The sequence below is a fragment of the Eleutherodactylus coqui genome, chromosome 7 (genome assembly GCF_035609145.1).
Source record: "Eleutherodactylus coqui strain aEleCoq1 chromosome 7, aEleCoq1.hap1, whole genome shotgun sequence".
Taxonomy (NCBI): domain Eukaryota; kingdom Metazoa; phylum Chordata; class Amphibia; order Anura; family Eleutherodactylidae; genus Eleutherodactylus; species Eleutherodactylus coqui.
The window spans coordinates 4,052,137-4,068,929 of NC_089843.1; the positions used below are offsets into that span (position 1 = coordinate 4,052,137).

The 16,793-nt window shown below is 59.3% G+C and overlaps 1 protein-coding gene across 3 annotated transcripts; it reads right to left on the reverse strand.

The window, feature by feature from the left end:
- Window positions 1-959: 959 nt before the first annotated feature.
- On the reverse strand, window positions 960-11,654 carry CCDC142 (coiled-coil domain containing 142). Of its 3 annotated transcripts, none has more exons than XM_066572809.1 (11): window positions 11,536-11,654; window positions 9,228-9,329; window positions 6,598-7,560; window positions 3,851-3,937; window positions 3,612-3,761; window positions 3,397-3,542; window positions 3,212-3,322; window positions 2,525-2,639; window positions 1,655-1,832; window positions 1,309-1,514; window positions 960-1,231 (listed from the first exon to the last, which is right to left on the reverse strand). In XM_066572809.1, the coding sequence occupies exons 2-11, from the start codon at window positions 9,277-9,279 to the stop codon at window positions 1,038-1,040; spliced, it is 2,202 nt and encodes a 733-aa protein (XP_066428906.1). In that variant the 5' UTR covers window positions 9,280-9,329; window positions 11,536-11,654; the 3' UTR covers window positions 960-1,037. The 3 variants fall into 3 exon arrangements, with proteins under 3 accessions (XP_066428906.1, XP_066428904.1, XP_066428903.1); XM_066572807.1 differs by having other exon boundaries at window positions 3,397-3,545; XM_066572806.1 differs by having other exon boundaries at window positions 3,397-3,761.
- Window positions 11,655-16,793: the final 5,139 nt, after the last annotated feature.

The window sequence follows — 16,793 nt, forward strand, 5'->3', positions numbered from 1 at the left end:
TTTCCACAGCTCGGTCTCCCTTCCGTGTCGCCCCTTTCTACAGCTCGGTCTCTGTTCCATGTCCCCGCCCCCTCCCTCTTCCACAGCTCGGTCTCCCTTCCGTGTCGCCCCCTTCTACAGCTCGGTCTCTGTTCCATGTCCCCGCCCCCTCCCTCTTCCACAGCTCGGTCTCCCTTCCATGTCCCCCAGCTTCCACAGTACGGTCTCCCTTCCGTGTCCGCCCCAGCTTCCTGAGAATTGCGATGTGCTTCATAATGTGGAACATGCTGTTTAACAAAGATCTAACTAACAAACCTGTCTTGGGATGGATAGCGCACCTCGAAGAGGAGATGAGAAAGACGACAAGCTAAAACACTCATCCTCTGAAACCCTACTAATATTTACCTTCTCCTACTAATTTTGAACAGTTATAGGTTCTTGTAATTAATAGTTTGCGGATGAGGGGGAGCGCCGCTCGTCTCCTGCTGATCTGTCGCCTCAGGCACTTGCTCCAGTTTGAGTGGCTCTGGCAGTCCCCCGTGGCGCCTCTTCTCTTCATTGGTTGTAGATGTGACACTGATGACATCATCTAGGAAACATCTTAAGGCCATCTTTGGAGTGATAATCGTTGCGGGTGAATGTGCCCATCCTGCACTTACCGTGCCATTTTCGTCCACCACGGAGTTCAGCTCAGCTTAAAATCCGTCATCCCTGATAAGCTGAGCTCTCCGTGGGCAGCGCTGATAACATTCTTTCAGCTGCTGTCCCGCTGGAGAACAATAGTGATGTATTTAGAGAACAGACCACCCGCTGTTCTCTAAATATGTGCAAATAAAGATAGTTAGCTACTAATGGGCTGATTAGCCTCGTAGTAGCTAATGCAAAATGATCGCTCAATACTGACGTCTAGTGTTCTTCTACCTCCTGTACCTGTTAGCCGGCGATGGCCTACCCCGAGCTGATGGTAGTGAGGACAACGCTGGAGAATAACAATATTTAATAAAATAGAGCTCTGTGAATATAAAATAAATTACAATGGAGGACGGTCTCCTTCCCGCTCAGCTCAGCCCAGTCCAGCTCTTATGGAGACGCAAGGAGAGCCACTGGCGCTGGTTGTGGGGGAGGTAGGAGTCGTGGCTGTGCCTCGGCCCATGCGCAGGGTAACTGTGGCTCCACAATCTACGGCCCAGGCTGTCCAGGCTCTGCAGGCTATCCGAGACGCTCTCCACCGTGGTGCGGCATAGAGGAGGACCTGACCGGAGGAGACAAGGGCTTAACCAGAAGAAAACTTTACAAGGAGCGCCAAGAAGAAACAGTGCATCTACTCACAGCAGAAGACGGAGCAGCCGCGAGACTGCAGGTAAGCTTTACGAGACGGCTGCTGCAGGAGGCACACAATGGCATTGTCTGCCTGCTGGAAGACCGGGAGGGACAGCGTGGCCTGGACCACCTCTGGAGAGACCCCACACTCCTGAGACTTCAGCAGCTCACGGACACTCTCAAAGTCACATCGCAGCTGGAGGGCTCCCTGCAAACTGAGAGACAGATGCTGATACAAGAGACAGCGGACAGAAGGACTGGGGGTCCGGGGGTCCGGCACATGCATCTATATGGGAGATGGTTCCCCAGTCAAACTATGGAATGCCTGACGGCAAGGGGCAGCAGCATTACAGACCTGAACCTCAGCTTCTCTCGCAGAATATGTTCCATCCAGGCTTCCATAAACACCCCGACGGTGGCGGACAGCGCAGGCACTTGTTCCTCCGGAGAGAGAGCGCCGACTGCTTGTAGAAGCGGCACCAGGACTGCATTAACTGCAGCGCGGGCGTACTCACTGGGAACCAAGTCCGGACCTGAGGGCGAAACACAAGCACAAAATCTCAGTCAACCTCCTCCCCCTTGTGATGCAAGCAATCCGTCACCCAGCTCTGCTCCAGGGAAAGCAGAGTGGATTCAGGCAGATGGTCCAGGGTGTTTCCCACCAGCAGAGCTTACCAATACTCACCCCCTCCTTTCACTCCTGTACCGGAGGGGTCTTAGATCCCATCTGCTCCTTTTAGGACCAGCAAGGAAGCCCTTTGTTGTAGTGACAATGGTTTATATCCCTCCACCACTGTCTCCCACCCGCCTCCGGTACACATCATCATTCCAAGGTCCCAGGATGCAGTGCGGCCCCCAGACTCACACATCGTATCAGGTTTGGTATCCGTGAGTAGGTCAATTCATGGCGGCCAGAGCTCCCCTACTGGATCAAAGATGTAATAAGGGAGGACGGTGGAGGTGTGACTCAGAGGGCTTGAAAACTAAGAGGATCCCCTCCCCAAATAGTCAGACCCAGGAGTGACATGAAATACCGGCCTGCCCCCCGGTCCGCACCCTCCGCGCTCATAGATTGCCATTTTCCATTTTCTCCCTTTTTGTTTCATAGGGTTTGTATTTGTAGCTCCTCCCTTCTAATCTAATCATTAAAGTCAGTGACCGGATCCGGCACACTACTGCCCCCCACTAATTAGGAGGACATTTAAGCCACCTCCGTGGCACTCACCGCTCTCCACCTTTCCTCTCCAATGACGTCCAACTGGCATCATGTGCCGGAAGATATCCTGAGTGCGGCGAGCACAGACGGCGCCCAGAAGACGAGGCAGACACAGGGCAGCGTCCTGCGAAGACAGCAGCGTTACATCACAGTAAAGGGTTCTGCCCTCTAGTGGTCATTATGAGCATAAGCAAGGATGTCAAGGAAACTCCAGCATTGTAGACTACTGTGTCGGACCGTCTTATACCAATAAATGTCATTACCCCGAGATCACTGAAGCAAGTCATACCGTCCCACGTTCACATCTACGGGTCCTTCGTTCACGTGCGTGTGCATGACACGGACGCTGGGATGTGGATGCTGGATATATGGCGCGAGCGGCAAAGTACGGGGGGTGCCGGTATGCTGGCGCGCGCGCACGGGCCGGTATGCCCACGTCCTGTCTCTGCTGCCCGCGCGGGCCAGTATGTTCACGCGCGGGCGGCAGAGACAGGACGCGCGGGCCGGTATGTTCGCGCGCGGGCGGCAGAGACTGGACGCACGGGCCGGTATGTTCGCGCGCGGGCGGCAGAGCCAGGACGCGCGGGCGGCAGAGCCAGGACGCGCGGGCCGGTATGTTCGCACGCGGGCGGCAGAGCCAGGACGCGCGGGCCGGTATGTTCGCACGCGGGCGGCAGAGCCAGGACAGCTCCTCACCTCCAGGCTCTCAGCCGTGTTCTGCAGCCTTATCCACAGGCGCCGGCTCACCGGACACCACTCCACATGGTCTGCGGCGGAGGCGACGCCGCGTATCTGCTCCTTTATTACCTAAGAGAGTGACATTACAAGATGAGACGCCTTCAGCGAGTCCCACAGGGCACCGGCAGCCCCGCGCCTCTTACCGGCAGGTCCCCGTGACTGATCAGCAGCAGATGACTGAGCGAGCCGGAGCTGGCGTAGACCTGAGAGCGGCTCCGCAGCCACAGATCGCAGAGCTGCAGCGACGCCACGCAGCGCCCGAGGACGCCCCGTTGACCAGAGAAGGTGCCTGCTGGAGAGACGATGCTAAAGATGAGAGGCTCCAGGTGACCCCGCTCAGGTCCTCGGGGGGTCTTACCAGATCTCAGAGCAGGCAGCAGCTGCGACAACTCCTGGCACACTGTGACGATGGCGGCGGAGGTCCTGCTGTGTGTCTGGCGGGCCCCATCATCCAGGCATGAAGTCACACACTTGTCTGTAAGAGCCGAGCTCAACGCCCGACACATCCCTGCGGAGAGAAAGTGGTTGGCACCCTGTACCAGACCCCCACTGCCTGCTATGAGCCCCCAATAACACGGACCACCAGACATCTCTTACCTGCATCCCAGGCGATCAGGGCCGCGGTGTGGAGTAAGTGTTCACAGAGCCGGCGGAGCGGCTGTTGGCTCGCCCCTGGGACAGCGTCTACGGTAAACCATACAGAGCGCGATCACCGGACAGGGAGCTCCACCCCCAATATGTAATAATGTCATTATCCCTCCCCCCAACACAGCTAAGATGAGGGGCCCCCCCGACAGTGACCGATAAAGGGCCGTTACGACGAGATGGGCCCCCCGAGAGTGACCGATAAAGGGCCGTTACGACGAGAGGGCCCCCCCCCCCCCCCGAGAGTGACCCGTACGGGGCCGTTACGACGAGAGGGGCCCCCCCGAGAGTGACCCGTACGGGGCCGTTACGACGAGAGGGGCCCCCCCGAGAGTGACCCGTACGGGGCCGTTACGACGAGAGGGCCCCCCCCCCCCCCCGAGAGTGACCCGTACGGGGCCGTTACGACGAGAGGGGCCCCCCCCCCCCCGAGAGTGACCCGTACGGGGCCGTTACGACGAGAGGGCCCCCCCCCCCCGAGAGTGACCCGTACGGGGCCGGTACGACGAGAGGGCCCCCCCCCCGAGAGTGACCCGTACGGGGCCGGTACGACGAGAGTGACCGGTACGGGGCCGGTACGACGAGAGTGACCGGTACGACGAGAGGGGCCCCCCCCCCCCCGAGAGTGACCGGTACGACGAGAGGGGCCCCCCCCCCCCCGAGAGTGACCGGTACGACGAGAGGGGCCCCCCCGAGAGTGACCGGTACGACGAGAGGGGCCCCCCCCGAGAGTGACCGGTACGACGAGAGGGGCCCCCCCCGAGAGTGACCGGTACGGGGCCGTTACGACGAGAGGGGCCCCCCCGAGAGTGACCGGTACGGGGCCGTTACGACGAGAGGGGCCCCCCCGAGAGTGACCGGTACGGGGCCGTTACGACGAGAGGGGCCCCCCCGAGAGTGACCGGTACGGGGCCGTTACGACGAGAGGGGCCCCCCCCGAGAGTGACCGGTACGGGGCCGTTACGACGAGAGGGGCCCCCCCCGAGAGTGACCGGTACGGGGCCGTTACGACGAGAGGGGCCCCCCCGAGAGTGACCGGTACGGGGCCGTTACGACGAGAGGGGCCCCCCCGAGAGTGACCGGTACGGGGCCGTTACGACGAGAGGGGCCCCCCCGAGAGTGACCGGTACGGGGCCGTTACGACGAGAGGGGCCCCCCCGAGAGTGACCGGTACGGGGCCGTTACGACGAGAGGGGCCCCCCCGAGAGTGACCGGTACGACGAGAGGGGCCACCCCGAGTGTGACCGATACACGGCCGTTATGACGAGATGGGCCTCCCGAGAGTGACCGATAGAGGGCCGTTACGACGAGAGGGGCTCTTGAGAGAGACCGATACAGGGCCGTTACGACGAGAGGGGCTCCCGAGAGTGACCGATACAGGGCCGTTACGACGAGAGGGGGCCCCCCCCCCCCCCGAGAGTGACCGATACAGGGCCGTTACGACGAGAGGGGCCCCCCCCCCCGAGAGTGACTGATACAGGGCCGTTACGACGAGAGGGGCCCCCCGAGAGTGAGCGATACAGGGCCGTTACGACGAGAGGGGCCCCCCGAGAGTGACCGATACAGGGCCGTTACGACGAGAGGGGCCCCCCCGAGAGTGACCGATACAGAGCCGTTACGACGAGTGGTGCCCCCCGAGAGTGACCGATACAGGGCCGTTACGACGAGAGGGGCCCCCCGAGAGTGACCGATACAGGGCCGTTACGACGAGTGGTGCCCCCCGAGAGTGACCGATACAGGGCCGTTACGACGAGTGGTGCCCCCCGAGAGTGACCGATACAGGGCCGTTACGACGAGAGGGGCCCCCGAGAGTGACCGATACGGGGCCGTTACGACGAGTGGTGCCCCCCGAGAGTGACCGATACGGGGCCGTTACGACGAGTGGTGCCCCCCGAGAGTGACCGATACGGGGCCGTTACGACGAGTGGTGCCCCCCGAGAGTGACCGATACGGGGCCGTTACGACGAGTGGTGCCCCCCGAGAGTGACCGATACGGGGCCGTTACGACGAGAGGGGCCCCCCGAGAGTGACCGATACGGGGCCGTTACGACGAGAGGGGCCCCCGAGAGTGACCGATACGGGGCCGTTACGACGAGAGGGGCCCCCGAGAGTGACCGATACGGGGCCGTTACGACGAGAGGGGCCCCCGAGAGTGACCGATACGGGGCCGTTACGACGAGAGGGGCCCCCGAGAGTGACCGATACGGGGCCGTTACGACGAGAGGGGCCCCCGAGAGTGACCGATACGGGGCCGTTACGACGAGAGGGGCCCCCGAGAGTGACCGATACGGGGCCGTTACGACGAGGGGGGCCCCCGAGAGTGACCGATACGGGGCCGTTACGACGAGGGGGGCCCCCGAGAGTGACCGATACGGGGCCGTTACGACGAGGGGGGCCCCCGAGAGTGACCGATACGGGGCCGTTACGACGAGAGGGGCCCCCGAGAGTGACCGATACGGGGCCGTTATGACGAGGGGGGCCCCCGAGAGTGACCGATACAGGGCCGTTATGACGAGGGGGGGCCCTGAGAGTGATCGATACAGGGCCGTTATGACGAGGGGGGGCCCCCGAGAGTGACCGATACAGGGCCGTTATGATGAGGGGGGCCCCCGAGAGTGACCCATACGGGGCCGTTATGATGAGGGGGGGGCCCTGTCATACACAGCACACCTGCCGAGCCCCTCACAGGTATAACTCACCGGACAGCAGTGCGCCATGTAGTAACTGGGTGACGGCGGTGGTCTTCGCAGCATATGCCGACAGGGCTGGCATCACCTGTGCTCCCCGTCTACCTGGGTACAAGGCCTGGAAGAGTTGGGTACAGAGGAGCGCCCACAGGTGGCTGCAGTACCGCTCATACAGGCTCCGCCTCTCCTCGCTGCTCCGTACCATGTGATCCAGGCCGGCTAGCACCTTCAGCAGAGGAGCGTCACGACGCTGATCTTCCCTCACGAGGGTTTCCAAGTGTGACCAAAGAGCTCCACCCACTTCTGGTGACTCCGCCTCTCCCTGCAGTACTTCCTCCAACCTATAGCGGAGGCCGGCCTGCGACACGTATCTGGCCAATAGCCACGCTCGCTCCTCCGCCACGATCTCCAGGGATGTGGTGATAGTCATCAGTCGCACAGCCTTCCACGGTGCGGCCCACGGCGACACCTCCGCCAGGACCTTATTGTAGAGGATCAGAGCCCGGCACACAGTCCCAGGGACCTCCGCAGGGACAGCCGCTGCGCCACGCACTGCCCTCAGCATCAGCTCCTCCATCACACTGGCGGCTTTCTCAGTCATGAGCTGCAGCGCTCTGCGCATGCTCTCCAGGGCGCGGCGTACAGCCGGCGAGAGCGGGCGCAGCAGGTGATTGGTCCCGAGTCTTCTTTGCAGCGACGTACCAGTATGACACAGAACCTGCAGCCTGAGACACACGGCCTCCAATGCACAGAGGGGCGCCCGCTCCGCCCGCCGACAGAACTCAAGCGCCTGCATCCGAAGGACGACAAACTCCCGAGTCAATGTGAGGAGGTGCCGCTGCCGGCGGAGGAACAGCAGCGATGCTTCGTGCCTGCCCACAGCGCTGTGTGTAAGCTCCTCCCCTTCACTGATGACATCACATCGCAACTCTGCACTCTGGGGCAGGACCGGAAAACGGGCTGTGGAGGCGGAGCCTAGAGATACAAGTAAACAGTTTACTAAAAAGACAGAAAACAAAGGCTCCCCCCCGCCCCAAAGAGAGCAGAGGACCCCCCCCCCCAAAGAGAGCAGAGGACCCCCCCCCCCCCAGAGAGAGCAGAGGACACCCCCCCCCCCCAGAGAGAGCAGAGGACACCCCCCCCCCCCAGAGAGAGCAGAGGACACCCCCCCCCCCCAGAGAGAGCAGAGGACACCCCCCCCCCCAGAGAGAGCAGAGGACACCCCCCCCCCCAGAGAGAGCAGAGGACACCCCCCCCCCCCAGAGAGAGCAGAGGACACCCCCCCCCCCCAGAGAGAGCAGAGGACACCCCCCCCCCCCAGAGAGAGCAGAGGACACCCCCCCCCCCCCAGAGAGAGCAGAGGACACCCCCCCCCCCCAGAGAGAGCAGAGGACACCCCCCCCCCCAGAGAGAGCAGAGGACACCCCCCCCCCCACAGAGAGCAGAGGACACCCCCCCCCCCACAGAGAGCAGAGGACACCCCCCCCCCCACAGAGAGAGCAGAGGACACCCCCCCCCCCACAGAGAGAGCAGAGGACACCCCCCCCCACAGAGAGAGCAGAGGACACCCCCCCCCCACAGAGAGAGCAGAGGACACCCCCCCCCCACAGAGAGAGCAGAGGACACCCCCCCCCCCACAGAGAGCAGAGGACACCCCCCCCCCCACAGAGAGCAGAGGACACCCCCCCCCCCACAGAGAGCAGAGGACACCCCCCCCCCCCCACAGAGAGCAGAGGACACCCCCCCCCCCACAGAGAGCAGAGGACACCCCCCCCCCACAGAGAGCAGAGGACACCCCCCCCCCACAGAGAGCAGAGGACACCCCCCCCCCACAGAGAGCAGAGGACACCCCCCCCCACAGAGAGCAGAGGACACCCCCCCCCCACAGAGAGCAGAGGACACCCCCCCCCCACAGAGAGCAGAGGACCCCCCCCCCCACAGAGAGCAGAGGACCCCCCCCCCCACAGAGAGCAGAGGACCCCCCCCCCCCACAGAGAGCAGAGGACCCCCCCCCCCCCACAGAGAGCAGAGGACCCCCCCCCCCCCACAGAGAGCAGAGGACCCCCCCCCCACAGAGAGCAGAGGACCCCCCCCCCCCACAGAGAGCAGAGGACCCCCCCCCCCACAGAGAGAGCAGAGGACCCCCCCCCCCACAGAGAGAGCAGAGGACCCCCCCCCCCACAGAGAGAGCAGAGGACCCCCCCCCCCACAGAGAGAGCAGAGGACCCCCCCCCCACAGAGAGAGCAGAGGACCCCCCCCCCCCACAGAGAGAGCAGAGGACCCCCCCCCCCCCCCCCACAGAGAGAGCAGAGGACCCCCCCCCCCCCCACAGAGAGAGCAGAGGACACCCTCCCCCCACAGAGAGAGCAGAGGACACCCTCCCCCCACAGAGAGAGCAGAGGACCCCCCCCCCCCCCACAGAGAGAGCAGAGGACACCCTCCCCCCACAGAGAGAGCAGAGGACACCCTCCCCCCACAGAGAGAGCAGAGGACCCCCCCCCCCACAGAGAGAGCAGAGGACACCCTCCCCCCACAGAGAGAGCAGAGGACCCCCCCCCCACAGAGAGAGCAGAGGACACCCCCCCACAGAGAGAGCAGAGGACACCCCCCCACAGAGAGAGAAGGTGGTCCAGGGGGTCACCTTGAAGGAAGCCATCTCTGGGATAAGACCAGGGAGCCTCACGCCTCCTCATTGGCTCTCTGTTGTGAGAAGAAGCCGCTCCGCCATCATCAAATTTATCATCTGCAACACAGAAAAGCTTACGGTCAAACAACACCAAGATGTCACAGTGCAGAGGGATCAGCCCTATTGTCATCGGCACAAGGAAAGACTAGAAGCAATGGGATGAAACTGAAAGGGAGGAGACACAGATTAGATATTAGACAGTGAGGGGGATCAATGAGTGGAACAGGTTACCACAGGAGGTGGGGAGTTCTCCTTCAATGGAAGTGTTCAAACAAAGGCCGGACAGACATCTGTCTGGGATGATTTAGTGATCCTGCACTGAGCAGGGGGTTGGACCCGATGACCACAAAGGACCCGATGACCCTGGGGGTCCTGATTACCCCGGAGGACCGGATGACCCCGGAGGTCCCTTCCAACTCTACCAGTATAGGATTCTATGTGGAAGGAGGTGAGAACGATGACGGCTCCTGAGAGATAGAGGGTAGAAGTGGGGTGATGACCCCCTATAGCATACAGGTGTGTGTTGGGGGGATAATACTACCGGTATATATCATACAGGTGGGGGAGGGATAATACTATATAATATACAGAGTAGGGGCTAATACTATACAGCGTACAGGTGGGGGGATGGATAATACTATACAGCGTACAGGCGGGGGGATAGATAATACTATATAACATACAGGTGGGGGAGGGATAATACTATATAATGTACAGGTGGGGGGGGATAATACTATATAACATACAGGTGGGGGGGGGGATAATACTATATAGCATACAGGTGGGGGGGGGATAATACTATATAGCATACAGGTGGGGGGGATAATATAATACTATATAACGTACAGGTGGGGGGGGGATAATACTATTTAACATACAGGTGGGGGGGATAATACTATTTAACATAAAGGTGGGGGAGGGATAATACTATATAACATACAGGTGGGGGGGGGATAATACTATATAACATACAGGTGGGGGGGATAATACTATATAACATACAGGTGGGGGGATGATAATACTATATAACATACAGGTGGGGGGATGATAATACTATATAACATACAGGTGGGGGGATGATAATACTATATAACATACAGGTGGGGGGATGATAATACTATATAACATACAGGTGGGGGGGGTAATACTATATAACATACAGCTGGGGGGGATAATACTATATAACATACAGGTGGGGGGGATAATACTATATAACATACAGGTGGGGGGGATGATACTATATAACATACAGGTGGAGGGATAATACTATATAACGTACAGGTGGAGGGGGATAATACTACATAACGTACAGGTGGGGGGATGATACTATACAGCATACAGGTTGGGGGATGATACTATACAGCATACAGGTGGGGGAGGGATAATACTATACAGCATACAGGTGGGGGAGGGATAATACTATACAGCATACAGGTGGGGGAGGGATAATACTATACAGCATACAGGTGGGGGAGGGATAATACTATACAGCATACAGGTGGGGGAGGGATAATACTATACAGCATACAGGTGGGGGAGGGATAATACTATACAGCATACAGGTGGGGGAGGGATAATACTATATAACATACAGGTGGGGGAGGGATGATACTATATAACATACAGGTGGGGGAGGGATGATACTATATAACATACAGGTGGGGGAGGGATAATACTATATAGCATACAGGTGGGGGGGGAGGGATGATACTATATAGCATACAGGTGGGGGGAGGGATGATACTATATAGCATACAGGTGGGGGGAGGGATGATACTATATAGCATACAGGTGGGGGGAGGGATGATACTATATAGCATACAGGTGGGGGGAGGGATGATACTATATAGCATACAGGTGGGGGGAGGGATGATACTATATAGCATACAGGTGGGGGGAGGGATGATACTATATAGCATACAGGTGGGGAGGGATAATACTATATAGCATACAGGTGGGGGAGGGATGATACTATATAGCATACAGGTGGGGGAGGGATACCACTATATAGCATACAGGTGGGGGAGGGATAACACTATATAGCATACAGGTGGGGGAGGGATAACACTATATAGCATACAGGTGGGGGAGGGATAACACTATATAGCATACAGGTGGGGAGGGATAATACTATATAGCATACAGGTGGGGAGGGATAATACTATATAGCATACAGGTGGGGGAGGGATGATACTATATAGCATACAGGTGGGGGAGGGATAACACTATATAATATAATGCTGATGACTTGTCTCTCCGTTACCTTTACAAGTCCCGTCTCCAGTGTCTGCAACCACAACACACCACACAGGAAGCAGCCGCACGGCATGCCGGGACTTGTAGTGTTATCATAGAGCCAATGGCATATTAAATGCCTCCCACGCATCAGCTCAGAGCGATGTCCGCGGAGAGGAGGATGCCGGGAGTTGTAGTTTTGCTCAGACATACGAGGAAGGAAGGAGACCTAGAGGGAGCTGTGCGGCCGGTGCGGACCACCAGGGGGAGCACTCCACAGAACGGGAGCCGCACGCCGCTACTGGTCAGACATTTCGGAGCCGCACGCCGCTACTGGTCAGACATTTCCCTCTTGCGGTGCGAATGTGTATGGCAGCACGGTGTCCCTGTATCCTATATCTCCGGGAACTAACATAATACCTGTTACCATGGAGACCGAGGTGTATACTGTAGCAGTCTGTGCCGCTGCCTACTCCTTTGTATATTAAAATGACCAGCTGTGAACACGTGCCGTCCGAGGGGAGGAGCAAGACACGCCCAGCAGACACTTCACTCACTCCCTCCCTGCCCTGTGGGGGGGGGGGGGGGGGGGGCTCTGAAGAGGAGGTGGGACTAGAGAGGATGAAGGCTATAATGGGGCGGGACTGAGGAATATGAGTCTGGGAGGAGGCAAGACTGAGGAGGATGGAGGCTGGAGGCTGGGAGGAGGTAGGGCTGAGAAGGCTGGAGATTGGGAGGAGGATGGAGGCTGAGAGGAGGCAGGGCTGATGAGGATTGAGGCTGGAAGGAGGCGGGACTAGAGAGGCTGGAAGGAGCCAGGGCTACGGAGGATGGAGGCTGGAAGGAGACAGGACTGGAGAGGCTAGGAGGAGGCAGGGCTTAAGATGATAGGGGCTGGGAGGAGGCAGGGCTGAAGAGGATGGAGGATGGGAGCAGGCAGCGCTGAGGAGAATGGAGGATAGAAGGAGGATGGAGGCTGGGAGGAGGCGGGGGTAAGGAGTATGGAGGCTGGAAGGAGGCGGGGCTAAGGAGGATTGAGGCAGGGCTAAGGAGGATGGAGGCTGGGAGGAGGCAGAACTAGAGAGGATGGAAACTGAGAGGAGGCAGGACTGAGGAGGATGGAGGCTGGGAGGGGGCAGGGCTGAGAAGGATGGAGGCTGGAAGGAGGCAGGACTGAGGAGGCTGGGAGGAGGCAGGACTGAGAAGGATGGAGGCTGGGAGGGGGCAGGGCTGAGAAGGATGGAGGCTGGAAGGAGGCAGGACTGAGGAGGCTGGGAGGAGGCAGGACTGAGAAGGATGGAGGCTGGGAGGACGTAGGACTAGAGAGGATGGAAACTGAGAGGAGGCAGGACTGAGGAGGATGGAGGCTGGGAGGGGGCAGGGCTGAGAAGGCTGGAGATTGGGAGGACGTAAGACTAGAGAGGATGGAGGCTGGGAGGGGGCAGGGCTGAGGAGGATGGAGGCTGGGAGGAGGCAGGGCTGTGAATGATGGAGGCTGGGAGGAGGCAGCACTAAGGAGGATGGAGGCTGGGAGGAGGCAGAGTTGAGGATTATGAGGGCTGGGAGGAGGCCGGACTAGAAAGGATGGAGGCTGGGAGGGGGCAGGTCTAAGGAGGAGGTGTTATCATGAGGCCGGTCAGGGACCCCGGGTGGCAGTGGCGTGGTTCTCCGCGGTGTTCTGGGATGGTATTGTGCCCACGTTCAGGTCGGCGAGCTGCGGCGCCGTGCTCTGGCGTGCGGGAGCGGCATGTGGCAGGTGTACGCGTGCTCTATCTCTGAGTTATAGTATAGTTAGTATATAGTTATAGTGGCTGGCTGGGAGCTCCGGTCAGCTGGCCTGATTGGTCTCTGCCCAAGGGGCGGAGACTCCTGAATATAGTCTGGCAGCTGCTGATATCAGTTGCCAGTTATTGGTTCCGTTCCCTGTGTGTCTGACCTCGGTCCCGCTCCAGTGGTAGTTACCCGGTCCCCATCCAGCTCTGCCTGTGTTCTGTGGTTCTCCTGTCGTGTTGGTTATTCCATCAGCCTAGCTGTCAGTACCAGTAAGTTGTCATCTGCAGAGGTACGGCGGTTCCTTCCTGTCCTGCCACTAGGCAGCGTAGGGTCAGTGTTGGCGGCCTGGACCTGTCCACCTTTGGGGCTACCTGCAGGAAGGGACATTGGCATGGGTGAGTGTCAGGGAGTCCCGCGCCGTGTGTACCTGTGCACCCTCCTAGTACTGTAACATACCCGCACCGTGCGTACCTGTGTACCCTACTAGTACTGTAACATACCCGCGCCGTGCGTACCTGTGCACCCTCCTAGTACTGTAACATACCCGCACCGTGCGTACCTGTGTACCCTACTAGTACTGTAACATACCCGCGCCGTGCGTACCTGTGCACCCTACTACTACTGTAACATACCCGCGCCGTGCGTACCTGTGCACCCTACGAGTACTGTAACATACCCGCGCCGTGCGTACCTGTGCACCCTCCTAGTACTGTAACATACCCGCGCCGTGCGTACCTGTGCACCCTCCTAGTACTGTAACATACCCGCGCCGTGCGTACCTGTGCACACGACTAGTACTGTAACATACCCGCGCCGTGCGTACCTGTGCGCACGACTAGTACTGTAACATACCCGCGCCGTGCGTACCTGTGCACACGACTAGTACTGTAACATACCCGCGCCGTGCGTACCTGTGCACCCTCCTAGTACTGTAACATACCCGCGCCGTGCGTACCTGTGCACCCTACGAGTACTGTAACATACCCGCGCCGTGCGTACCTGTGCACCCTCCTAGTACTGTAACATACCCGCGCCGTGCGTACCTGTGCACCCTACGAGTACTGTAACATACCCGCGCCGTGCGTACCTGTGCACCCTCCTAGTACTGTAACATACCCGCGCCGTGCGTACCTGTGCACCCTACGAGTACTGTAACATACCCGCGCCGTGCGTACCTGTGCACCCTCCTAGTACTGTAACATACCCGCGCCGTGCGTACCTGTGCACCCTCCTAGTACTGTAACATACCCGCGCCGTGCGTACCTGTGCACACGACTAGTACTGTAACATACCCGCGCCGTGCGTACCTGTGCGCACGACTAGTACTGTAACATACCAGCGCCGTACGTACCTGTGCACCCTCCTAGTACTGTAACATACCCGCGCCGTGCGTACCTGTGCACCCTCCTAGTACTGTAACATACCCGCGCCGTGCGTACCTGTGCACCCTACGAGTACTGTAACATACCCGCGCCGTGCGTACCTGTGCACCCTCCTAGTACTGTAACATACCCGCGCCGTGCGTACCTGTGCACCCTACGAGTACTGTAACATACCCGCGCCGTGCGTACCTGTGCACCCTCCTAGTACTGTAACATACCCGCGCCGTGCGTACCTGTGCACCCTACGAGTACTGTAACATACCCGCGCCGTGCGTACCTGTGCACCCTCCTAGTACTGTAACATACCCGCGCCGTGCGTACCTGTGCACCCTACTAGTACTGTAACATACCCGCACCGTGCGTACCTGTGCACAGGACTAGTACTGTAACATACCCGCGCCGTGCGTACCTGTGCACACGACTAGTACTGTAACATACCCGCGCCGTGCGTACCTGTGCACAGGACTAGTACTGTAACATACCCGCGCCGTGCGTACCTGTGCACAGGACTAGTACTGTAACATACCCGCGCCGTGCGTACCTGTGCACCCTCCTAGTACTGTAACATACCAGCGCCGTACGTACCTGTGCACCCTCCTAGTACTGTAACATACCCGCGCCGTGCGTACCTGTGCACCCTCCTAGTACTGTAACATACCCGCGCCGTGCGTACCTGTGCACCCTCCTAGTACTGTAACATACCCGCGCCGTGCGTACCTGTGCACCCTCCTAGTACTGTAACATACCCGCGCCGTGCGTACCTGTGCACCCTCCTAGTACTGTAACATACCCGCGCCGTGCGTACCTGTGCACCCTCCTAGTACTGTAACATACCCGCGCCGTGCGTACCTGTGCACCCTCCTAGTACTGTAACATACCCGCGCCGTGCGTACCTGTGCACCCTCCTAGTACTGTAACATACCCGCGCCGTGCGTACCTGTGCACACGACTAGTACTGTAACATACCCGCGCCGTGCGTACCTGTGCACACGACTAGTACTGTAACATACCCGCGCCGTGCGTACCTGTGCACCCTCCTAGTACTGTAACATACCCGCGCCGTGCGTACCTGTGCACCCTACGAGTACTGTAACATACCCGCGCCGTGCGTACCTGTGCACCCTACGAGTACTGTAACATACCCGCGCCGTGCGTACCTGTGCACCCTCCTAGTACTGTAACATACCCGCGCCGTGCGTACCTGTGCACCCTCCTAGTACTGTAACATACCCGCGCCGTGCGTACCTGTGCACCCTACGAGTACTGTAACATACCCGCGCCGTGCGTACCTGTGCACCCTCCTAGTACTGTAACATACCCGCGCCGTGCGTACCTGTGCACCCTACTAGTACTGTAACATACCCGCGCCGTGCGTACCTGTGCACAGGACTAGTACTGTAACATACCCGCGCCGTGCGTACCTGTGCACAGGACTAGTACTGTAACATACCCGCGCCGTGCGTACCTGTGCACACGACTAGTACTGTAACATACCCGCGCCGTGCGTACCTGTGCACCCTACTAGTACTGTAACATACCCGCGCCGTGCGTACCTGTGCACCCTACTAGTACTGTAACATACCCGCGCCGTGCGTACCTGTGCACCCTACTAGTACTGTAACATACCCACGCCGTGCGTACCTCTGCACCCTACGAGTACTGTAACATACCCGCGCCGTGCGTACCTCTGCACACTACTAGTACTGTAACATACCCGCGCCGTGCGTACCTCTGCACACTACTAGTACTGTAACATACCCGCGCCGTGCGTACCTCTGCACACTACTAGTACTGTAACATACCTGCGCCGTGCGTACCTGTGCACACTACTAGTACTGTAACATACCCGCGCCGTGCGTACCTCTGCACACTACTAGTACTGTAACATACCCGCGCCGTGCGTACCTGTGCACACTACTAGTACTGTAACATACCCGCGCCGTGCGTACCTCTGCACACTACTAGTACTGTAACATACCCGCGCCGTGCGTACCTCTGCACACTACTAGTACTGTAACATACCCGCGCCGTGCGTACCTCTGCACACTACTAGTACTGTAACATACCCGCGCCGTGCGTACCTCTGCACACTACTAGTACTGTAACATACCCGCGCCGTGCGTACCTCTGG

Bases quoted from the DNA above. Each gene is read 5' to 3' on its own strand.
- CCDC142 (XM_066572806.1), bottom strand. From the start codon at position 9,279: ATGAGGAGGCGTGAGGCTCCCTGGTCTTATCCCAGAGATGGCTTCCTT. The intron at 3,323-3,396 runs GTAAGAGGCGCG...TCACTCTCTTAG, and splicing joins TCAGTCACGGGGACCTGCCG to GTAATAAAGGAGCAGATACG. The intron at 2,640-3,211 runs GTGAGGAGCTGT...CTGTCTTCGCAG, and splicing joins ACACGGCTGAGAGCCTGGAG to GACGCTGCCCTGTGTCTGCC.